Source organism: Amphiprion ocellaris, chromosome 7 (genome assembly GCF_022539595.1).
Source record: "Amphiprion ocellaris isolate individual 3 ecotype Okinawa chromosome 7, ASM2253959v1, whole genome shotgun sequence".
Classification (NCBI taxonomy): Eukaryota; Metazoa; Chordata; class Actinopteri; family Pomacentridae; genus Amphiprion; species Amphiprion ocellaris.
Genome location: NC_072772.1, coordinates 30,191,848 through 30,216,853, shown reverse-complemented (window position 1 = coordinate 30,216,853; position 25,006 = coordinate 30,191,848). Strand labels below are relative to the sequence as shown.

At 41.0% G+C, this 25,006-nt stretch overlaps 1 protein-coding gene across 15 annotated transcripts in view; it reads right to left on the bottom strand.

Annotated features, from left to right (window-relative positions):
* tenm4 (teneurin transmembrane protein 4) overlaps positions 1-25,006 on the bottom strand; it is a 155,652-nt gene that overhangs the window by 3,012 nt on the left and 127,634 nt on the right. For all 15 annotated transcript variants that reach the window (XM_055012080.1, XM_023262741.3, XM_055012081.1 and 12 more), the window contains 6 exons: positions 22,853-23,730; positions 18,325-18,497; positions 13,427-13,662; positions 8,864-9,160; positions 6,165-7,779; positions 3,526-3,668 (listed from right to left, as the gene is read on the bottom strand). In XM_055012080.1, the coding sequence (XP_054868055.1) occupies positions 3,526-3,668; positions 6,165-7,779; positions 8,864-9,160; positions 13,427-13,662; positions 18,325-18,497; positions 22,853-23,730 (3,342 nt within the window). The remainder of the gene's footprint in view (positions 1-3,525; positions 3,669-6,164; positions 7,780-8,863; positions 9,161-13,426; positions 13,663-18,324; positions 18,498-22,852; positions 23,731-25,006) is intronic.

The window sequence follows — 25,006 nt, the reverse complement described above, 5'->3', positions numbered from 1 at the left end:
ACATTTTCTATTTGCTGTCTGAGCAAGAGACAGATTTCAACACTACTGTTTGTTTAAAGACGTTCTTCTCGATATTTACCCAAATATTCACTTCTGATTGCATCCTGCCTTGGTTTGTAACCTTTATCCTTATCCTACTCTGCATGGGAACTAAGCAGCACTGTCAGCTTTCAGATGGTTCCTTTACAAAGCTGAGATTCATACGGCTTCATTAACACTTCAAACATTTCAGACTCAACGCTATGACTACCACGCACGAGCTATTCTTTTTATATTAACATGTATGACTGAAGAGGATGTTTCAACACTAAAAAAATAAATTTAAAAAGGATCTGGTTATGGTAAATATACATGTGTATATATAAGTAAATATATGAAATGTTTTAGAGGTACACAAAAAATTGAACGGTGGTGCTGAAAATATAAATGTCCCATTGATGTCACATTATTTGATTAAACATTTTTCTTATGTGTAAAAATAATGATGAAATTGCTTCTGTTATCAATGACAACAACAAATCCATGATGCTTTGAAGCTGTGAATGTATCGCACATAGTCAAGGTAGGGGCAGAGGTGTTTGTCAGCAAATGCAAATCTCTCTGATCATTTGTGACAGGCATGATATTTTGAAAAAGGGTGAAATTGCAGTCTCCTGACAGCCATGCTGTGCCAAATATGAAACAAGAATCTGTTGGTAACCAGTGTATATATCCCATTCCTTAAGAGATCAAAGCTTTGTATAGATACCACATTCCCTTTAGTCCTAATATTACTCGACAAGAGATGCTCCTCGGGAAGAAAGAAAGATTTTAAATGAAGAGAATGATATGAAATGGAGGATGGCCAACACACAGGGAGACAGTTGCCTGAACGCATCTGTGCAGCAACAAAAAGGCTCTCAAACACTGAGCCTTCTTGCAATCTCCCAAGATAAGAAGCTGCGAGCATCCTGAGGAGTTTTGTCAACAAGTCACATCCAAAGTCTTCCTGACAGTTTCTAATTCTGTCTCTCCGTGCCTCGGTAAGAGGGAGGCTACAGGCTGGGAGACTGGGTGGGGCTGAGGAGTATCGAGCCGGCTGCGGTGACCAGCATATCTGGCTGCTCTTTGACGTGACACTGCATCAGATCCCGCACGAAGAAGGCACATATGAGGGGGAGCGGGCAGCTGTGTTGTCGGGCCCCTCGGGAGCCGAGGCCCCGGGGGGGCACTTCACGCCATGCCACTCCATGTTTGTTTACCGTGCCAGCGTGTGACCCGGTCAGCTGTCCCAGGGGTGGTGGTGGGGGGGACAGGGGGCAATGTCCTCCACTTTACTGAAACAGCCTCCCGGGACACTCCCAGAGAGGCATCATTCACATCGCATGGGGTGCAATCAAGCCTCCAGCACAACCCAGAATGAGAGATCAAGCCTCGCGCAGCACAAACCTCATCTGTCTGTCCCCTCACGGAATTTTTCAATCTGTGTGTGGATTCAGCAGCCTGGTGAAATAGGGACTTAAATGGACAAAGATAGAAAGGCAGGCATACTTCTCTCCTGAATGAAATAAAACGGAAGTTGTACAGGTTATATGATGTGTAGTTTAAAAGTTATTTTTATGCTTCAAAGAAGCCTATGCCTAATTGGGGAGGTCTGCAGCGAGAAATAACATGGCATTAACCATTTCAGAGCAGTGTTTTTGAAACTAAAATTCAAAATAGGAATATCATGCCTCAAATCATACACAGTATAAAGACTAATTATCTCACTCTTTCCTTATATACCATTTACAGTACACACTTCAGAGGTGTTCTGAAGGCAAAGTTCCCTCACAAACATTAAAAACATCTTCAAATCTAGGCTAACCTTGCTATTTAAAGCCCAATTACAGGATTTTTTGGAGATATCAAAGTCTATCATAGGCATTATTGAATATAGAATTGAAGGCTGTGTTTGTAGGTGAAACATTTCCTTTCAATAATATTATTACTCAAATGGACCTACTTCTATTTAGTGCTTCTGAGTGAAGCAAACAGACAAATTGAATATAGCCTCATGAATGACTGATTTTATTTTAGCATAATGAAATGCTTCTATTAAGAGTGCTTCCAAGAAGGGGATGCTAATGAATGGAAGTCACTAGATGACTTGCAGTGGTCAGGTCACCACCCTAAAATTATGGAAAAAAAACTGTTTTTAAAACCAGAATCTAACCATCACACAGAATAATTTCCATAGCAATTAAATGTAGCTTACTGAGACTTGCGATTCATGTCTGAAAAAAATCTTCAACACTATTCCATCCGATGGACTGACCGATATCTAAAATGTAAATAGCTGAAATGTCTTTGGATTAAATTAGATATTTTCTATATTGCAGCGCCCCTGTAAACTGGTACCGTTGCCAAGTTCAGAGATTTCTCTGTGGAGTGTCGTGTACAAGAAGGATTTATGAGTCAGTCTCAGGGGCTTATATGCAGGAACCCTCCCAAAGCGCTCCATGCTGGATGAGGACATAACTGGGATTTCTGCTATTACGGTTTTACACTACACACATGTGACTTGCAACATTACATTGTGGATTCATAAGCATTCCATTTCCTGTGTAATTGACCACAGTGTGCTGGAATGCCTAGAGTGACACTGAAATTACTTTCATGACTTTAAATGCATATAAAACACTCGGTGGAGCAGGTGCATTTCACTTATTGGCATGCTATTTTTGCCAACAAACATTTAACTTAGAAATGTGGGCTATAGTGACAAAAAAATGTATACTTTTATATTTGGTATAATTGCATGAAAATTGGCCATGAAATTCTTAAAGAGAACTAAAATTTTCCATATTTTATTAATAGATGAAGCTCTGACAGTTTTACATGTAGTACTGCACCAGTACTTCCTCTGTTTATTATGCTCACTCGGTGTGCATGTTTATTACAGCTGGTGAGTCAGATCAGAGGTCAGAGATTTAAGATGTCTTGTATCATATCATCCCCAGAAGCTTTTAAGCTTTCAAAAGGATGAGAACCTGTTTTTATACTGACAAATACCCACTGTGTTAAGGTAGCAGCCAGAGTGTCATGCAACATGAATCTGCCCTCTTGATGGGTGGCATGCACTAGTCTAGCTGTAACCAAACCCAAGAAGACAACAGTGGCCTCTTCAATAATTCAGCTGAGTTGGAGGCAACTTAAAAGGGCTGATAAAAGCGAGAATCAGAGCATGTCTACTACTTCTCAGGCCTTGGCTAACAGCGTAAAACTGAGATGAAATCAATGGCCAGTGGTGGAGGGAATGGAGAGTGAATTTCCCTAATGGCAGGACAATTACAAGAGCTGTTTAGCCTGACCCCATTCCCCAAGATGAGGACTGGGGGCAGAGACCTGGCTCACTGGGCCATGTTTTGGCCTGATAGCTGGCAGCTCCTCTGGGAGTCTGGCTACAAAGAGCATGCCTAATTGCTAATGATGTTGGAAAGGAGAGGGGCAGAATGGAAGGTGATCTGCGGCGAGATGAAAGGTTGTGTAGGTGAGAGCGACTACCTTGGTGCTGTCCCACTCCTGCGTCTTGATCTGGGTGCGGACTAACTCGTAGGATGGCTCCATGGTCTCTGTGTTGGGTTTCCGATAGCCAGGGATAACGTTGTAGAGTTGGAAACCAAAGGTCACCAACCAGCTGTTGACATCTGCAGGGGAGTAGATAAAACGGTGAAGCAGTGATGTACATACACTATGATTAAACAAAACAATTTCTGGATTCAGAGGAACCATAAAGGACATGGAGAATTAATTTGCGAAATCTGAAGAGTTGACATTTTGCGGTCAAGTGGCTGTCTCCTTGAAACACTCTTCACTCAGTCTGAGCACTTGATTTGTTTGTGAAAGTGGACAAGCTATGCTAAACACTCGAGATGGTGGTGATGATTCATGTCCACTCCTGCAGGTGCCACACTAATGACACACAGCTGGGTCCCAGAAATGCCAACTGACATCTGAGAGTGTCTGCTGTGCTGATAATTATATACTGTAATTTCATGTCATTTCAAGGCGGCCGAGACTTCAACACAAGATATTTTGAAGACTCAGCGGGTTCTTTTGCTATAATTTTTCTTCTAATGAGATGCTGAAAGAGAGAAAAGTGACGCGTCTGAGATTCAAATCCATGCAGTCATGATAATGTGTTTCGTCTAATAGCAGCCATACATAGGTGATGCTGCCATCCCCTGTGATAAGTTGTCATTAACTCTGAATATCATAGAGAGGGCTACAGCCATGACTGGAAGCAAAAGCCTGTTATATATGAGCCATTTGTTTCTCATGCCTATCAATGTGTTTGTTATGGACAGCAGAATCACTGCTGTGACACTTGGGGGGCAAGTTGGTCACAGATTGGCACTGCCACATTGTGGCACCTGACAAAGCTTTTTTAAATAAGAATTTGTTTGAGGACAATGAAAGGACCCCGGTAATTTAGTGAAAGGAATGTAAATGTCAGCGCCATCAATCACAATTGAGGCAGACCCACTACAGTATATCTATCTAACAGTGTGTTTAGCATTCAAATGCCAGTCAGCCCCTAATGGTGGACTGTGAAGCTGAACGCCTTTCTGTTTGGCAGGCAGCTAAATGGCTTTGTTAAACTGAAAGAAGCAGAAGGCTACGATTCCACCTGAACAAAAAGATACTTTTTTCCCGCTCTTAGTATGGTCTCCAGGTAAATGAACAAAAGATAAAAGGTAGAAAATACATTACTCCATAGTAAACATAAGCATTATCAAGTAAATACGCAGAAAGACAGCAGAAAATTAAATCACCCAGTTATGAATAAGATCTGGCTGTAGTCGGTTGCTTGAACCACAGAGTATTCACTGAGTATCCTTAACAATGTTGTTTTCCTTCCAGCTAGAGGAGGTTGATACAACCAGGCCTGGCTATGGTTTCTATGGGTCCATTGTGCTCTCCTTCTCCACTGGGGTGCTTTCACTGCCATTTACCTCCTCCCTACCACAAAGAACACAGAATATTTCTGGGAAGGGACCTGAGTGTTCAACAACAGAGAGGGCTTTGCCGTATAGCACTGTTCCCTTTGAGCACTTACAAAACGATAGCCACTGGGCACACGCACAAGCACATATACATGCATGCACACACGCATACACAGAAACCCAACCTCAGCGTCCAATTGAGGAAGCTCTTAGAAACCTCCCAAGCACATTGCTTTTCAATATAATTTTGGCAGAGTCTGTTCTTTCAGTTGTGGCTTGTTCTTTGGAACAAAAATGCACAAAATTTGACAGAAAAAAATGGAGCACTTCTTTGCTCGAAGCAGTTTCACGCTGGAATGAAGGTTAAGATTTGGGGCCTTCTTTTCCCTTTTCACGACATAAAGAAGTTTATGCATTATTAATTACTTTAGTGGGACTCACTTAACATCTGTCAACTGCTATTTATATATTTAATTAATTTTAAACCATTTTAAATATTCAGGCTGCATCCTGCTAACTTTAATTTACAGCTGTTAGAGGTGTTAGAGGAATATATCTCACCAAACCTTGAGTCTGAGTATTGCATTCACATATTGTTAGATTTATTGCGACTTAAGGGTTTACAGAACATTTTCTCAAAGAGTTGGTAAACAAATTGTTACTTAGTTTCAAACCAAGGTGAAAATCAAAGTGTTTAAAGTAGATGTCCTCTCTGTCCTCTAAAAGTTGCAATAACTATGGTAGCATTTCCGTATTTTGTTGTTTTTTAAAATTACAATCTCATAATTATCTCGTAATCACGTGATCTTTTCTCATAATTACAAGATCTTTTGTCATAATTGTGACGTAGAAAGCCATAATTACAAGATTAGGTCTTTAAATTTTTTTGTGCTGTTTTTGTGGAAGCAATATGCTTCCGTAAAATACCCACAGCCTGAAGGCTTGAAATATGGCCTTGACAAGTTTACAGCTTGCTGCTTTTAAGGGGATGGCAGCTGCGGTTGTAGAAGAGTCTATTAATATTTTCATACTTTGCATTATTTTTTGCCATGACTCTGGGTTTCACTGGAATTCATCAAAACCACACCGAAGCCAAGCTGCTGCCTCCTGTAGAAGAGGGTTAGGTGGATTTTTGTTTTGTCTACTTTTAAAAAAAGAATAATCTCTGTAAGACATGGGTGTGTTGAGAGAACATACCCGTCATGTAGCACTTTGTCTCCTCATTGTTGCTTAGAGGATTGTTATTCTTGAACATGTACAAGTTGAACGGCACAATGTGGTTGCTGTTGAGACGTTTCCAGATGTCATGGTTGGGTGTCGTCCAGCGGCCAGCTAGGACGTCATAATCACGTCTCCCCATGTGGACCAGTCTACTGAGAGGCTCATACAGGCCTCCTTGGTAGCCGATTATGAGCTGGAAGCTGGGGTTGGTGTCGAGGTAAACTTCTCCGAATGCTGTATGGAGGACCTGCTTGATCATGAGGCCTGAACCACTGAACACAGCCAGAGGGGTGCCTATGTTATCACAGGCTACGTAAAACTCATCCCCGCTGCTTAACTCCATGGCAAAGAGGTGTCCCTGCAGGTCATAATAGAGTGAAGTGATCTCAGAGCTGGAGTGATTGTACATATGGGTGACCCGCGTAGGGCTGGATAAGTCGGCGTAGAAGAACTGCAGGTGGTGGCCCATGCTGTTTCTGCTGGACACCCTCCTGCCCAGGCCATCATAGCGGTACTTGATGCTCCAGCTGCTCACTTTGTTGTACACTTTAATTAGCAGGCCAGCTGAGTTATACTCAAAGTAGTCATTCCCTCGCTGCTTAAGGAAACCATCCTCATCCATTCTATACTGTGCGTCTCCCAAGCGAGTGATGCGATCTCTGATGTCATAGCGTAGTGGTGTGAGACGAGCGCTGTTTCCAGGGCTGAGGAGGTGTAGGTTGCCATTTAGGTCATAGCTGTACCTCCACAGAGGCTTGTCATTGATGGAGACCACCTGGAGTTGACCATCAGCATCATACTCATACGTGTAGCGTGTGGTGTTGGCATAAGGTCCAACTTTTAGCTCCTTCGCCACCACCCGGCCCATATTGTCATATTGCACCATCATCCAGTACATAAGTGAGCGAAAGATCTCATATTGGACCTCCTTTACTCGGCCGTAAGCATCAAAGTGCTTGGTGTGGGTCATCACCGCTGTGGTTATGATTTGATTTATGTCATAGTAGATTACTCCAAATTTGCCAAACTGCTCTGTTTTGCCCGACACATCATCGTAGCGATATAAGTCGATTGGCAGCGGTGTTTCATTGATGACAGCCTGCATGCTGGTGACACGGAAACTGTTGTCATAGACATAGTCAAATCTGGCATTGACCATCCCTTCTTCGCTGAATCTGAAAATCTGCCGGTCAATCAGTGGGCCGATCTGACGGTAGCGGATGGTGCAGGTAAAGCCCTCACTCTGCAGGTTGACAGTCTTCAGCATGCCGGCCACTTCGTCATAGGAGAAACCGATGCGTGTGGTGTCGTAAAGAATCTCCAACAGCTTGGCCAGCTTTCCGTATTTGTAGATGACCCTGCGGCCTGTGCCCAGGTAGGTGGTCTGCAGCAACTGGCCGTCCTCACTGTAGTCCTGGAGCACTGAGGCGTTACCTTCAGGGGGCCGGTAGGTGTTTCTGTAGTAGCCAATGGAGCGGGAGGTCTCGAGGGTCTGCCGAGCTACGTTGGGCATGGTCACAGAGGAGAGTCTATCATTTTTGTCAAATTCAAAGATATACTGCCTCTGGCTGTAGAGCAGCAGGACCATCGACTGCAAAGAGAAGAGGAAAAAGAGTATTTTTTTGGTGTAATTTCAATACCGTGTATGACTGATCATATTCAAAGGCTGCACTTTGTAGATAAAATGTTTGATGTATTTACTGTTATATAAATATTTGTTTCACAAAATGAGAATTACGAGAAAGATTTGAAAAGGGTCACTACATTACCTAACACTACTACTATTGCATAAACATTTAAAACATAAAAATCACAGTTTTACCTAAATTATATAAAATCTAAAAGAAGGGCCCACACATAATTCAAAGCAATCTATGAATCTATTCCTTAGGTTTAAATGTGTGTTGTCAGTATTATATAAGACACTAGGACTGCATACTATAAAACATGTAAAATGTCAATAGTAATAACATATGCATGCAAGTATGAGTCAGACCAAATCTAAGGTTAACATTTCCTTCAGAGATGATTTCACAATCATAAAAAAATGATGAGGACATCAAACAAGCTGCTTCTCGTTTCATATTTTGATCCAAACAGTATTAAGGGACTGACTTTCAAATTGGAAATTTCCATTAATGCCTGTCTTGGACCAATAAATGAAGCCTTTAAATCTGCTATAAGACTGTCACAACAGGCTGCATCTGAGCGCTTAGAGGTGGCTGAAATACAGACTATAGCCAATTTTAACAAGTTGACTGCCTGCTGTTTTCATATTACACGTCTAAGCTGGAGAATAACAGGTCTTCACCTTCTCCCAAATAATCTTTCCTTGAGTTAGCGAGCAGAAAGTGACATTTCACTCTGTTCTTTTCATCAGAGCTATTTCAGGTTGAACTTTGCTGTCAGACTGTGGTAACAAAGTATAACGTCTGCGGCGCACCAGACACTTTTAATTACATTTTGGCTGATATCTATGCCAGAGCCTGATAATGCAGCACAAACACGGCTGGAGTATTACAAGTTAACTTTTAACTGGAGTCTAAAATCTCCTGTCAAATTCCTCATACAAACACAACTCCACAATTCGTCTGTGTAATATGTCTTTCCTGTCTTATGTTACATTTTTATCTCTAAACCATTTAATCATTAAGTACAACACCAACAGTTTGTACCTTCTCCAGGTAAGTGTAGCTCCAAGATTTTCCGTCGGCAAATATCTGGGAGGTGATTCTGCCGTTCTGGTCGTACTCCATTCGTACAGACATGGTGCCTCTTTGGATGCCGGCCACATGGCCTCCAGATGAGTAGGTGACATTGACTCCATTCAGACGGCTGCTTGGTGCCCATAGAGTGGGTCGACCAGCATGATCATAGTGGATACGTAACGTGAACTTCCTGTGGTCATCATAGACCTTTTCCGTCCTGGTGATTCGATCGAAGTCCAGTGACAGCAAGTTCCTGTTATGAACCTACAGGAGAAGAAGCAGGGAGTTAGAAACTGTTAATTTGACCACAGCAGCTCCACCGAGAGGGAATAGAGACGTCTAGAAGTTTGAAATGTTTGGGAGGAAATGGCGCACTGCTCTTCTGAGGTGGAACCTTATGAGGAGACCTTTAATCACAAAGCGATTATTTCATATTCTTCTTTTCACAGCTTTTAATTACAACAGTGGAGCTCTATCTCAGGACTGCAGGAGCCACTGAAGTGATGAAATTGTAAGAATTACCACATTTCTTTGTTTGTGTAAAAAATTCAGCAGAGTCTTAGTGGGAGCATGCCTATTCATGCAAGAAACATTAGAGTCACATTGATCGTTAAATTCATTTTTACTGCTTACTGAAAAGAATTACCAGCTGCAGACGACTCTTGTTTCCGTAAATTGAAAAAGAGGAATAAAAATCAGTTCTTCTGTTATGTGACTGAAAACACTGTCGAGTGGCGTGCACCTCTTTTGAAAGCTAAAACAGTGACCTTCGGCGTCACTGTGGTCAAAGCAGAAAGACACAGATCTGAAGAGAGTCGGCTTTAGGAGGAAGCTCTTGTACTGCAGCCAGAAAGTTCAAACCTACAGTCCTGCCATTGTGTTTCAAAGTCAGCAGCCCTTTGTAAGCAGAAGCTACAGAGAAAAAAGAAATAAAATGAAGTGAACACAAGAGCTTAGATTGCAGATCAGAAGAAATCTCAATTCAAACCACTACTTTAACACCATCTGGTAGATTTTGGAAGATTGGGCTATAGAGGTCTTTAGCTGTAATTAAAACTACCCCTCTGATTATGTATTATTTATCATATTATTTTTCTTACTAATCTTCTGGGTTTCTCTTCAGGTGTGCTATCATTCGGCTTAGCAAAATGCTTGGCAAGGCTTAAAACATCTTAAAGTGGCTCAGAAAGCTGCTTCTGGCTACTTTCCAGACACATGCCACAGAGCAGGTCACACTGGGATTGCTGAGAAACCTCACTTTTTCAATCTCGCATTGAGAAAAGCATGCTTAGGTCTCTCATCTGTGAAGGGACAATTACACCCGAGGTAATTAACGTCACTGATACCTAATTGAGAGGATTACTTTAACTAAAAACCAATGGAATCATGAGAAGCACAAATCCATGGACATTTGGAGCGGCACAAGCAATCTGAGCCCCAAGACTGAGGGGGGGATGGGATCCTTGAAGGGATGTTGAAATAAGAACAGGAGGGGCCCTGTTGGTTGTCCTCTCTTTCACTTTCTAATACTGTCATGACAAGTGTCAGACTTCACTGAAATTACTACACCTTTTATTCATTTCCTAAAGAGAGGTTACTGGATATTACAGACTGAGACCCCTTCTGCTCTGGCGTTTTATGAAACACTGTGTTCAGTGTTTCAAAGTCTTTCATAGCAGCAGTGAAGCCCATCCCAAGAGAATGGAAACCCACTCAAGGGGAATTATTTTAAATTGGACATCACCTCTAAAAGGAATTTCTCAAAGAAATTAGGTGTGTAGAATCGGAGGACAGACTGTTCGAGTACACTAGAATTACAGTGTACCATTTGAAACTGTTCTTGACATAAAACATCACAGCTACATCTGATCTCTCAATCAATATCAAAGATTTTCGTGTCAAATGACAACCTCAATCTGTCATTTCACAAGCAAAAATGCCTTTTACTAGTGCTCATGATTAATTCAATTCGGCGACTGTTTTCTTCAATAACACCAGTTAGTCTTGCATTGCAATCAAAGAGAACACACTCGATCGTCTTTATTTGTTTTTAACTCATATTTGTTTTGAACAAACAGGCCGATATTACAAGTCGCAATGGTGGCTCTAAAATGCTAATAACACAGATATCAGCTTTGTCTCTGCTTTTAACTCCACATTGAAGTGTTTGGAGATCCTTGGTGTGGTGGAGTGGTAGCCACAACTCATTACTGTACATCAACAAACTACTCCAACTAGACGGTGTGTTTCCATGGAAAGAAACAGAGCTACTGTGCCCCAGGAACATAAATCATGCACACTGTGGGTGGCTGGGAGAGGGGGGAGCCCGAGAAGCACGTGGCACTGTGGAAGGGGTGAACCGAGGACCATCGGTGACCTGTTCAGCCTTAGGACAGGAAAAGCACAGCACAACAAACGCACGCACGTGTAGCTCCACCGTCTAATAAGTACAGTCAGGAAAACAAACTGGAACACAGACAGCAGCAGTCCAAATGCTGCTTCTTTTCTCCATCACAACAAAGATCTGTGAAGCCAGAGTCACACAGTTGTCTCTGTTGTTCTTGTTCTAATGCAACCCTCTGTTCTGTATTCAAGACCCCCCCCCCCCCCCACACACACACACACACACACTCCCCTGCAGCCCCCAGCCATGCACTGCCACACACACTCACTCAGCCACCCACGTAATATCACTTGACATGTCACTCAAGGTCGCCCAATGATTCCAGCTCTGTTCATCCCCTCTGTTGTTGCCATTAGACTGCTCCCATTTCCTATCTCACCCCTGGGGCCATTGTCTGTAACATACATTAGAAGCTTTCACTTCCAAAGGGGCGACAAGGCCATTAAATGAACAGCCAATGACAGACAAAGTGGCACCTCCCCATTAGCCGTGTTGCCTCCCAGAGAATGTGGAAGACATCTTAACTAAAACTGCTGTTTGCTTTACGGAGCAGAGAGAGAGAGAAAGGAAAAAAAACAAAAAAACAATACGGGCCAATCAATCAGGGCACATTTGTTACTGGTGCTCTGTGTGTTAATAGTTCTGTCCAGTCTGTCATTCTCTTTGCTTTACGGTCAAACACTGACTGTTTACTAGGTTATTAAAGGGACCTGTTGATATTCTACGTGCAACTGTGTCGCGTTACAAGGTTATCTTCTTGAGGACATTTACCCAGTCCCAATATGAATTTAGAATTTAACCAAAAATCATCTAATAAAAATACTAAGTGTCTTTATTATTAAGTCAAATTTATTTTCAGTCATCTACTTTTGCCCTATTTAGACCAAAAAATAGCCTACAAAAAATGGGGAATTTTGTTTGATGTGTTGCTACAGGTATTGGAGAGAAGATCACATATGATCCAGAAACTCTAATCGGAGTAACACACACATGAATTTAAAAGCCTGCCACTTACCAAAACACTTATCTAGAGATATGAGGAACATTTTTTGATCTCCAAAAAGTCCAAAGAGTTCATGAATACTTTAAATCTTCCGAAGTGTCATTGGCCACATTTACATGAAGTTTTTTAATTCGGAATTAACTCATTTGGAATTAAAGTTTTGTGCTTTGCATTTACATGGAAATATTAATTCCGAATTAAGGTTTACATGGACTGCACATTTATCCCCTTCCTTAATTCCGCTTTAATGCTTAGGCGTTGGAAAGGATTGAACAGGGAGTGGACGTGACGTATCCCTGTTTACCGGAAGAAAACAAACTCCCTTTGCCGTGGCATTTCTTTTCCCCAACAACATGGAGGAACAACTAATAAGCACGCTTTTCGCTTTGCTTTTTATTGTCGTTTTGAAACAGCAACTCGACAATGGCATACTACTTCTGTTGTGTCACTTGAGAAGGAGAAGAGAGATAGAATACCGGAGAAGGGAGGCAGATGACCAAGCTGTGTACATCATTGCTATGTGAGGAGCCAAGCATGCACAGAATGACTGGAATTCACTAAAGTGGAATTAACTGTATACATGAATAGAACGTACACAGGAATTAGTTTATTCAGAATTAACATCGGAATAAACCAGGTAGTTTATTCGGAATTAATTTTATTCGGAATTAACTTTTTAATTTGGAATTAAGTGTTTACAAGGAGATTTTAAAGCAGAATTAACTTTAATTCCGAATTAAAGAGGAATTAAAGGTCTCATGTAAACATGGCCATTGTGATCCTACAGTGTGCAGCCAAACCAAGCAGGTTTTTGTACAGAAAACAGCTGAGAGCTGGCGCACAGACTGACAGTTCCTACAATGAAATCATTGAGAAGAAAGCAGTCATGCTGAGGATAAAACCTGCATCATCAGAGCTGTCGCTACACTTTTCTTTTAATCAAAAACTCCAAATATCGTTTCATTTGAAGAGTCACAATATCTTTTTTTCTGGTGTATCAAGTCAATTATTGTATGTAGTTGTGAGCTTAGCTGCTTAAATGCAAAAGTGTGGCATTACTGCAAGCATAAGAATGAAAAACTGTGTGTATAACCATGACTTACTCCCAAGGCAGCATGCTTACCCTTAATCTGCGTCCATACACAGTGACCTGGCCACGAGCCTGCTCCTTCCTCTGCCTCCACTCCACCAGGTTGAGTCCGTTATCGATAGCCAGGGTTACGTTCCTCTTGCTGACTGTGGGGTTGACCGTACCGGCCAGCAGGTGGGGCTCCGTGTACAGCGATACCTCCATACCATTGGCCAAAACTAGCCGCAGTGAGCCATCCAAACCAATGAAGTAGCTGTTCCGAACTTGATCTGAGAATATAGAGGGAAAACGGCCATGGTTAGGATCAGAAACAATGAGAGCTTCTCCTCTAGCTGATGGAAGTAGACCAAATCTAATATTCATCTGACTGAGACGCAAACATAATGACCTAAAATGGCTGCTCAGCAAAAAGAAAGCCTTTAGCAGCAGTATTTAACTGAACCACTGCGATAATGTTAGGTCTGTGACAACAAAGATCAATAGTGAGAGGTTTCACAGCGCCAGTAAAGTAAAGTTTTACAGCTGTTGCAGCAGCCTGGAGGATGTGGAGGAATGAAAACTATCAAAGCTTCTAGCTTGCCTGTGGCCACAGAGAAGGCAGGGGTGAAATACACATTCACTCGCACACACACACACACACACACACACACACACACACACACACACACACACACACACACACACACACACACACACACACACTCATTCACAAGGGATAAATCTGAGCCTGTCTGTTACTGTCCCTAGGTGATGACAGCCTGTGTTCCAGCTCTAGACCAGTGACTAATGTTTCCACTGAGCATCTCATATACATTCAGAAGAGATCGTCTCCTTCTTGCTTTTTCGCAGCAGACTGCAAGGGACCAGGATGAACATTATCTGCAATAAGAACAATGGAAAATTAATGGTTTGTCAAACACTACATTAGTCGGTTGACTTCCTTTGACAGAAAAAAATTCAAAAGACACACTGCAATTTCCTTGTGTTGATGTGTCATGTTCGTGTGGCTGTGACAATTTCTTTATTGTGGACAAAGATCAACAATGCGCATCACGTGGGAAGCTGGAGTTTGGTGTCTTTTGCTTTTGCACAAAGCACCACAGGGTGTGTTGTGCAGTTGACACAAGAGGAATGGGCAGAGGAGGCAGGGCTGACCTTGCGCTGGCCCATACCTCTCTCCATCATGCAGACACCTCAGGGGTTGACCAAAGACCTCTGGGGCAGACCCTACCAAAAGGAGGCCTCTGAGACCAGTGGAAGCTGGAAATACTGCTGAACTGGGGAGTTAACACTAATGCATGCATACAGTTCAGCAAGGGAGGAGGGATCTGCTCTACTGTGACATTTAAGGAGGCTGCAGACTGTTTAAAATACAGTAAGCAATGGAACAGTAAACCTGTCATGATAAGGTTCACCATTTTTGCTTATCAAACAAATAAGGTTTTTGCTGAAGAATAAAAAACACACTGAGCCTTGTTGTAATTTCTACATAGTGGCTAGTATGTGTAAATATGTACAGAAACTTACATTATATTTGTTTGTGCTGAAGTTACACCTGGTTGGAGATGTAAATATAACACGTCCTTGAAACTATCCTTTGTTTACTGGAATTCAAAGCTACCAGCTCCACATAGTTGTGCAAAAGCTTGCAGAGAAAAGGACAAAAACACAGTCAGATGACCAGAAAAAAATCTTGAAGGAGTGCATTCATGTGTTATGTGATCACCCAGTTGCCAGCGTACAAAGCAGACAATAGTGAATTAATTAACAGGCCGAGTTCCTGGCGCCGCTTTTCTCACAGGCAGATGTCTAAGACAAGGTCACAACATGGAGGTGACCACTCTGTTAAACAACAGTGAGAAACCAGAGATTGTCATCTTCTGTTTCAGACACAGCTCTGCAGTGAGTCAGTATTCCCAGAGAGAGGAGGACGCGTTTAAATCTAAATCAGAAGCTATGTGGCAGCATTTAAAAAACTCAAATGGGTCCAGAGAGATCAAAGCTATTAACGAGTAATCAATGAAGTAATTGGTTAAAAAGAGGATACCGGAATGTCTAAATGTGCTAAAAATAAACAGGCAGCTCTCCTCATACGTCTTTCTAAGTAAATTTCTTAATCCTGCAGGCTCTAGTATGGACCACCAGCATTGTGTTTTATGATTTATTTTTAAGACAGAAAATCAATGTCTTTTTTTTCAATTCTGGGAAATGGGAGCTGCGCTACACATGTTGTTAGAAACAGATAAACAAAAAAAAATGGAAAGTTTTCAGATTCCTTTTAAGCTTTTCACATTTTATTATGTTTCAGAATCACCTTCTCATCAGTCTGCATTCAATACTCCACAATGACGCAGCAAAAAGAGGCTTCTGGAGTGTTTTGTTACATTTATTAAAAATGAAAGACTCTTTGGTATGACAATGAGCTCTGGTGCATCCTACTTCTACCCATGCTGGGGATGCTTTTATAACCTGATTTGATTAAATTCATTGAACAGAAATAGAAGAAGTTTGGAACCACCACCACCACTTTGTGGCCATCTAGTCAAAAATGAGCAATCAGGGATAAAGGGCCTCAGTTAAATAGGTAATCCAATGGTCACTATAAGTGATATCCAGAATTCCTTTGTGGAGGTGGGATAACCTTACAGAAGAACAACCATGAGGGTAGCACTTCACCTACCAGGTCTTTATGCCAGAGTTGCCAGACAGAAGCCATTTCTCACTAAAATGCACACGGCAGCCTACTGGGAGTTTGCCAAAAGGGACCTGAATGACTCTCAGACCACGAGAAGAAAAATTCACCAGTCTGACGAAACAAAGATTGAACTATTTGGCCATGAGTCCCAACAGTATGTGGTGAGGAAACCAGGCACTGAGCATCATCTCATTAATACCACCCCTACAGTGAAACCTGGTGGTGGCACCATTATACTGTGGGGATGTTTTCCAGCGACAGGGACTGGGATGCTCGCCAGGACAGAGGAGAAGATGGATGCAGAAATATACAGAGCAAACCTGAGTGAAAACTTTTTTGCAGAGTGCTCAGGATCTCAGGATTTGGAAAAGGCATACTGCCAAGAAAACAAAGGAGTGGCTTCGGGAAAATTCTGTGAAAATATGGTAGGGGCCAACCAGAGTTTAGACCTGAACCCAACAGAGCATCTCCGCAGAGACCTGAAAATGATGTTCTCTGTGCAACTTGGTTGAGCTTGAACAATTCTGCCTGAAAGAATGGAAGAAACCTCCAAAAGACAGGTCTAACAAGCTTGCAGGAACATTCCCAACAAGACTTGAGGCTGTTATTACGGTCAAAGGTGCTTTCACCATGTGCTAAGTGATGGGAACTTATGCCAGTCTTCTATTTTGAATACATTTACAAAACACTCCACATATCTGTTCTTTTCAATAATGTGTAGATTGATGAAGAAAAACTGAACTAAATCCATTCTAACAAAAGAATGAAATAAAACAAAATATGGAAAAATTGTGTAGCATCTAAAAACTTTCTGAATACACTGTAAGGTTTGTAATTTGCAAGCGGTGAGCCATATTTCTTGGCCCCTAGATACAGTCATGCAGGTAGACTTGGTATTCTTCCCCAGGATTTGAGATATCTGCATCAGTATAGTAAGATAAAATATTATTTGTACTGCCCAAACCACTGGGAAATTACTTTTGAAAAAATCAACACCTATGTATCTGCAAAGATTAAAATTTCTGGTTATTCTATATGAGTTTCTACAGTTTTCATAGGAAAATTCTTCCGAGTAGTCTCATTTCAAACTGTCAGTAGCCCACATGGTGGCAGTCCACAGTACTATGAGAGGCTGAGGCCCTAGCAGATAAAGCCAGAGGGTGTTTGCCTGTGAGTTTCCATCCCAGGCAGCTCCGTCTCAAACAGGGTCTACCCCAAACTGACAGTCCACAGAGATCTCTGAACCGCTTTTTGTCTAGTGCCTTACCTGACAGTAGTTTGCCTTGGGCCTTCCTATAAGAAGCTATTGGCTCCTACAACATAGCTCCCTGATTCAGCAGAGCACTGCTTCTTCACCACAATAAGTCATGGATTCTGATCTTTTTTAACATTCACAAATATGGCATTTGCTGCACAGACAACTAAACAGTTCATTAATAGCATAACTGAGAACTTAAGGCAACATCAGACACAAAGTTGTCAGTTAGCCCAATCCTTTCTACAAATTACATCTAGACAATATTATCAATATCATTGTAATATTACTTCTCAATAGGGTGTGAAATATTAGTTTCTGCATCATGTGTAGCATTTAATTTCATGCCATACGCAATATGTAATGTACAATATTTCATATTATCATTTCTCAGGTGTAATATTTCATCATCATTTGCAATTTTTTGATTGCATGTGCAATTTTTCACTTTCATGTATAGCATTGTCAATATGTGCAGTACTTAATTTTCACTTAATTTTCAGGGGCAATGTAATATTTCTTTTTTTATTATCACTTGTGATGTAACTTATTACCCCCATATAATTGCCAGCATTGCTTTTTACTGTTCTATTCTAACCTCATTTTAGCTCATTTATTTCAGTATTGTATCATACTTATGTCTTACTGCTTTTTACTTTTTAGACACTGTATTTCTTATGTTAGTTGTATTGACACAATAAACTGGCACAAGATCTTACTTTGGGACTAATAAAGTTTGATCATATCTTATCTTGTACCAAAGCAAATTAAAAAAAAAAAACAAACTTTCAAAATGCAAAGCAGGAAGAGTCGCTTCATGATATTCACAGCATCTAGTTCCAACTTTATAGGAATGCTAAAAACATGAATATTTCCTCATTGAAGCACAGTAAAAAGCTTTTGGCAGCACAACATGTACTTAAAAAAACAACAAAAAAAAAACACCTGCTCCACTTATAAGCTCCAGTAAAAGACACTCACCCTGCATAAGAGTGTAGAAGGTGCCAGAGGCTGACAGGTTGGTGGTGACGGTGATATCCTCTTTGTTGGAGCCCTCCGTCTGGATGCGGACCGAGCTGTCGGCATCTGTGCGGAAGCTGCTCACCCGGCCCGTGGGGTAAGTGACGTTAGTCAGACGCCCGTAGTTGTCATACCTACAAAGAAATACACAGACGTGAACCAAAGACGGCAGAGACGCATGTCATCTGAAAGTGTGACTCACCAACAGCGCTGTGACATGAAAAATTTATGGAGTCTCGGTGGGATTTGTTAAATCACAAGAAAGCAATCATATTCATAAATGCGGGATAGGTAGGCATTAATGCATTAAGTATATCAATGTGAGTAATGAGCTGCTCTGTCATTTCAGATTTTCTGTGATTATGGGTTACCGTGTAAATTAAGTGTTCTAGGGCTCCAGTGGTGGTACAGGTAGGGATGGGAGTTTTCTGGGAGTCCAGCCTTTCCTCCTTGGTGTCACAAATTGTGGAAATGTGTCAACACAAGCAGTAAACACAGCACTAAATCAGTGCTGGCAGCCTCAGGTAATAAAACTCAAAACTAACAGCTTTAATCTTTCAAGCACAATCAACTCAACTTCTAAAAAGTGTGCAATAGCTGCTGTAGTTTTCTGTTCATGAATTAAGAGCGGGTGCACCAACAAGCTGAGCAGGTTCGGACTTTTCCATCTCTTTCAACATTATGTGAATGGGACCTTATTATAAATATTTCTCAGTGTGCGAGTAACTTTTAAAGGATGGAAGCACGCAATAGAGAAAAATTATTGACGAGGAAAAACTGTCACGACCAAGATGAGAAAGCACACACCTTTTTACATTTTGGAAAAGTGCTTATTAGCTTAAAAGATTAGTGATATCACCTAATCTCATTATACAGTCTATGAAATAGGAGCAGTGAGGTGCGACTCTTTGGAGAGATGCAGCATCCCTCGAGCCTACAAATCAGTCAGTTCATCACATACACGAACATGAGTGGCCAGATTGTTTCATTTTGCTCAGAGAGCACATCAGCATTGAACAATTCGAAATCTTTCAGATTGCCAGTGTTCCAAAATGGGAGTGAGTGAACGGTACATTACTTAGAATGAAGACTTTTATCCGTGCACTGAATACAGATTGGAAAGCCCTTTTCGATGTTGCTGCCTGCCACAATAAAGCCTCTAATAAATGAGATGGCGGGTGCCGGTTTACAGATATTTCCTCAGCGCTGCCATCTCAAATATCCAATATGGAAAGGAAGAGTGGGAGAGGAATCATCTCCCAGAGATAAATGTTATCTGATCTCAACTGTACTAGGGACTGTGATTCATAGATGCATTTCAACCCAAGTCTTCCACTTCAGGAAATACTAAATAGCAGAGTAATTTATATCTAAGCATTTGATTTCTTTAGATACTGCTTACATTGAATCAGTGATATATTGTCCCAGAGTTCATCATGCAAAGTTTTTGCATGAGTGAAAGCACTACAAGTTACATGCTGCTGATATGGAACTACTTTTAGCTATTAAATTCATTTGGCAAAATGTTCCTGCTTGCCTATACCTCTGCAGAAACGACTGGCTCCACAAGACAGAAACATCATTCTAGAGCAACACTACATGTCTCAGCTTGATCACTGACCCAAACTCTCTCCATCTCAATTAGGGCCTTGAGCTAGTTCCATTCCTTGAGCTTCACCGCTGAGCTCTAATGGCTCCGGCCTGCTTCAGCTCAGCTGCCTATTAGCTTGCTTTCTGTGGACGCGAGGGGTATGTAGGGGCAGGGTGCTCAGCAGAAGGAGAGGAGCATTTTCCCCCTGGTTGGCCACAAGTCTATTTGGATCGCATCACCTCTGTGTCACATGCTAGCTCTATGACCTTTCACGCTGGGACCCAACAATAGGCTGAACACTTCACATCAGCATCACCTCAAGCAAACCCAGCCTCTGTTCCATGCAGTGTTCTCCTATTTTTATTTTCTCTTGCTGCCCGAACATTTCAGAACACACGTGACAGATGACTTATTGATGCACTAAATGAACTTAAGAACATTTCCTTGAACTCACTGGCTTTAGTGCATTTGTTACTAAATAGAAATATAATCAGCTTGTCAAATGAAGGGTGAAAGAATAATTAGGTGTCTCTGAGAAGTCAATACAATTCAATAGATTTACAGTAACCCTTAAGCATAACTACTTATCATTACAAGGAAAAATAGTGGGAGGTCAGCAGAGTAAATGTCATGACGAATGAGGAGGCTGATAGTTAAAACAGAAGGACAGTGTAGCAGATATATTTTGTTTTCCAATCAATCCATTGTAATTGTTTCTGCATTAATTGAAATTAATTTTGATCTATAGACCACTGGATGCAAATGTGCATTAATTAATATGGGTAAAATGCTAAGTATTGCACTTTGCTGGGCAGAGTGAAGTCGAGGATCTGATGTTAGCAAATTATGGTTTTGACCCTCAGGTGGTGGAGTGACCTTCAAAGCTAATTATTCCAGAAAAACAAACACTCTTTATTGGGTCTAAATGAAACATGGATGAACTGGTTTGCTTAAAGGTAAATGTGAAGTCACTGCTTAATTTAAAAGAGAGAAAAACAGGAAATTGAATAATGAATCGTCTCCGTTTTATCCAACATATTTTTCAATACATAATTATGTTTTGAGACATGTTTGATGGTATTTTGTACTTTGTCAACATTTTTTCATATTTCAAAAGGGGATAGCTCTAAACCTAGTTTTAAATTTATTTATTTTTTGTAATGTTGTCAGATCAATGAATAGTTATTATTTAGCACAGTAATTAATGGGAAACTGAACAATTTCAATTAAACTTTCATATTAACTACTGGTATAATCCAGATTACAATATTTAATATATGTAATAGAACTTTTTCATTACAGAGCGATGACACAAATTGGATTTCACTGACTACTATTTGTTTAGGTGTGGGCGACAAATAAAAATGATTTGTTTGTTAGCTTTGAGTGGAACTTCATGAAGACACAATCGTTTAATTGCAATCTTTTTAATGATTATGTTGTTTAATGAATTGTTGCATGCATTGTTAATTAAAAAAGGGCAAATTGAGTATTTTGTGAATCAGAGGGACACCATTTTATAGATGTAGTTAACTATCACAGTTCATTACTGCACATATTTTTCTATTATTTTATGTCTGCCTGCATTGCTCGTGAAGCTGATGATGAATTAATATTCAGAACAAACATTTTTAGAATAATGTTTTTACATGCCACAGTATCTATATTTACATGAAATAAATTTTGTGTTGTTATTAAGTAATACATATGTAAGTCAAATATCACAAAAATTCTGCACATTTAATATTTTTCTATTCTTAGGGGAGACTACCAGAATACTCTGAGCCATTGCTTGTATTTAATCACTAAAATCCCATTGTGTCACTGGCGCTATATAATCTCTGTCTTTTCTTCACATAACACGGAAGGGTATATTCAAAACTAATAATAACAGCAGCCATTTTACAGAAAGTCGAAGAGAAATAATACAGAATTCCAACCACCCACTGAATATGTTGGGCCCGTAGGCAACTCACTCTACCTTGAGAAATACCTATGCATGGCTGCGTTGGTGCCATTTCCACTGCATCGGTTTTTTTTTTTGGTTTTTTTTTTTGTTCCAGCACAACCGTCTCAGATGACAACCAAATCAAACACAGGTGATAAATGTCTGCTCATATTAAACAGAGCGTCTGATTATGTGTCAGAGTTATATTCCTCCAGCGAGGTGTAACAGATGTCTGACCAGCCAATCTGCTTAATCACACTTTTTGGAATGACATCCAGTTAGCACAGTATCCCTTGGTACAATATATTAAGCTGGGGGACAGATTGCTCCACACAAGTCACAAGAACATGAAATCCTGAGCTCAAATGGTGAAGCATGTGGGTGTGTTTTCAATTGTTCCCGCACAATGTGTGGTTCGCCTCAATCAATTAATACCCCTGGCTTTCTATTATGCTTATATTGCCCGGCCTGCCTGCCAGCAGAGATGCACTCTGTTGTTCCTGCACCCAACATCTTCAGACAAGTGATGGTCTGCAGTTTGCCACTGCAAGCAAGGGTGCAGATGAGTAACATATCATCCAGTAATCCTATTTGGTATGATAACAGCAAATAGGATTACACCCATACTTCCACAGGTCTTGTATTCTGAGTGACACAGACATCCAGACATAAGAAGGTAGCTCATATGCCAAAGTACTAACCTCAGATGCCAAAGAGCTCTTCAACTCTACACGTTCCCTCAGTAAAGCATCTTAGCATTTAGTGGTACAATAAATTCAGAGCATTTTAGTTCAGATATTACAAAAATGACTTTGTGAAAACTGTATATGGGATTTAGAAGATTTACCAGATCTGGTAGTCCCTCTCTCTCTGGGGTGAATCAGTAATCAGCTCAACTTTTTGAGTATAAGGATTATAAAGGCATTTAATAAATGTGTAACGTGACTTACTCGAAGAAGGTTGTCCATCCATTTTCATTTGTCTTCGTTGCCAGCAGTCCTGAACTTCCGTGGTAGGTCATTACAGCTAGTTCTTGACCTTGGGCGGCAACAGTTTTAAGGGCGCTGTTAGTGCCGATGGTGAACCAGAAGGTCTGTCCATCAGGGACCATCAGCCAGAGAGGCATTCCTGTTGTGTCTCGTCGGATGATTACAGTGTTTTTGTTCTTATCAGTAATGCTGCTGATATCTCCGGCTCCTGTGTAGGTCAGGTTGTAAAGGTGGTCTCCCGTGGTCAGACTTTGTGTAAAAATGTGGCTGCCGTTGGAATCGAACAGATAGAGTTCATCATTAATGGGGGAGGACACCTCATACATGCTGAGGGGATTCAGATAGGGCTTGTTTTTTCGCACATAGCGAATACGAATGTTGCCAAGATCTGCAATATAAAGCTCTCCATCTGGACATACTGCTAGAGAAGAGGGTGCGTTCAGCTTAGCGTCCTTGGCATAGCCCTCGTCTCCAGAGTAACAATCACAGTTGGCATCGTTCTTGCAGTCACAGCCACTTGGTGCTCCTGCAACCAGGGAGATCTCTCCATTGGTGGACACCTGTCGTACTCTGTTTATTTTCTTTTCGTCTGACTCAGCAATGTACAAAACGCCATTGTGGGAAACAGCTAAGGCGTTAGCTGACTCCAGGGTGGCATGGATGGCCACTTTGCTCATGAGGAAATGGTCAATCCCAGGCACTTGGCAGTGCATGGGGCGGCCAGCCACAATACGGACTTGATGGTTTTCTGAGATCTGGAGCACTACATTGTTATCCAGGACATACAGGGAGTTGTCCATGGGACTCACTGCCAGGTCTGTGGGCCACTCAAGACGAACCTAAGAGGAAGAAACACACCAGAAATATCAGCTGCAGGTCACAAAAACAGACCATGCTCTTATTGATCCACACAGTTTTCACTTTATCTGACGGAAGCCGTCCCTGAAGGGGAAGCATCATTTAAAACCGCTTATAAAAAAAAAAAAAAAGACAGGCTGTTGGGAAAGAGGTGTGCTATCTCATAGCATAAGCTGGAAGCAAAAACATTTTTTGAAACAATTCATTATCTGATAAGGAGAAAAATAACAGCTGGCGTACTGTTTAAAGGGGAAACACAAAAACATGATTTTTAAGATCAAAGATGATAGCAATGGCGCCGGGGAAGGGCAGCATGAGGAGAGATCGTTCAAGTGATCAGATTAACTGAGAAAAAAGCACGATGCAATGGATCATGGGAACTATGGACACCTAAGGACAAGGCTTGTGCATCCTTCACCTCTACTGAGTCTCGGTTTTTCCTTGCTTTGGGTTATTAATTTTGTAATGACAAGAGATTGCATGAGTCCTTGAAAAGAAACTGGAGCACACTTACCAAATGAAAGCCTAGCCTGTCTCTGGCCTTCTAAATTATGAGTTATTGTTCTGCTAACAATGTATCAGGCTTTTAACAAATTGGAATGATTGGCTTCATCCAATTTACCGGTCCCCCTCTCACTTATGATCCCAGTGGGATCTCTTAGAAACATAATATGAAGTGCCATATTTCAATAGAAGCCTTGGAGCTCCAACAAAGGAGAATGATTAAAACCTGGACCAAAATACAAAGACAGGTTCAGATTTTAGCAACCTTTTAGATGAGAGCAGCCTTAAAATTAGTCTGGATAGTTCATCCTGCATCTAGGAAATGGGAACAAAGTTACCATGGTTGACTAATTTGTCATAATGGCCTGGAAATGTAAAATGCAAAAGTACTTATTTTTAAAACAAGAATCGACACAAGAGAAATCTCCTGAGTATCAGGTTGTGTATATGTACATACAACATCATACTCAAACAAAAATACAAAAATGTGTTCTTGGGATAAGGATAGTGAGTAGAAAGCTAAAACAAATCAACTAATACAAATGTTGAGGTTATTATCTGCATAACAGTGAAAATTGGACAATAGAATCAATGCTATTTGGCCATGAAGTGGGCATTTAGTTACTGTCTGTGAACAACATTTAAACAGTAAATTCACCAGATGGCCTACTAGTAAAATAAGCTCCTGTTTTGAATTCTAAGTTTGAAAATTGAAGGCTAAAAATGCCTCAAAGAAACGTGGAAAATCGATGA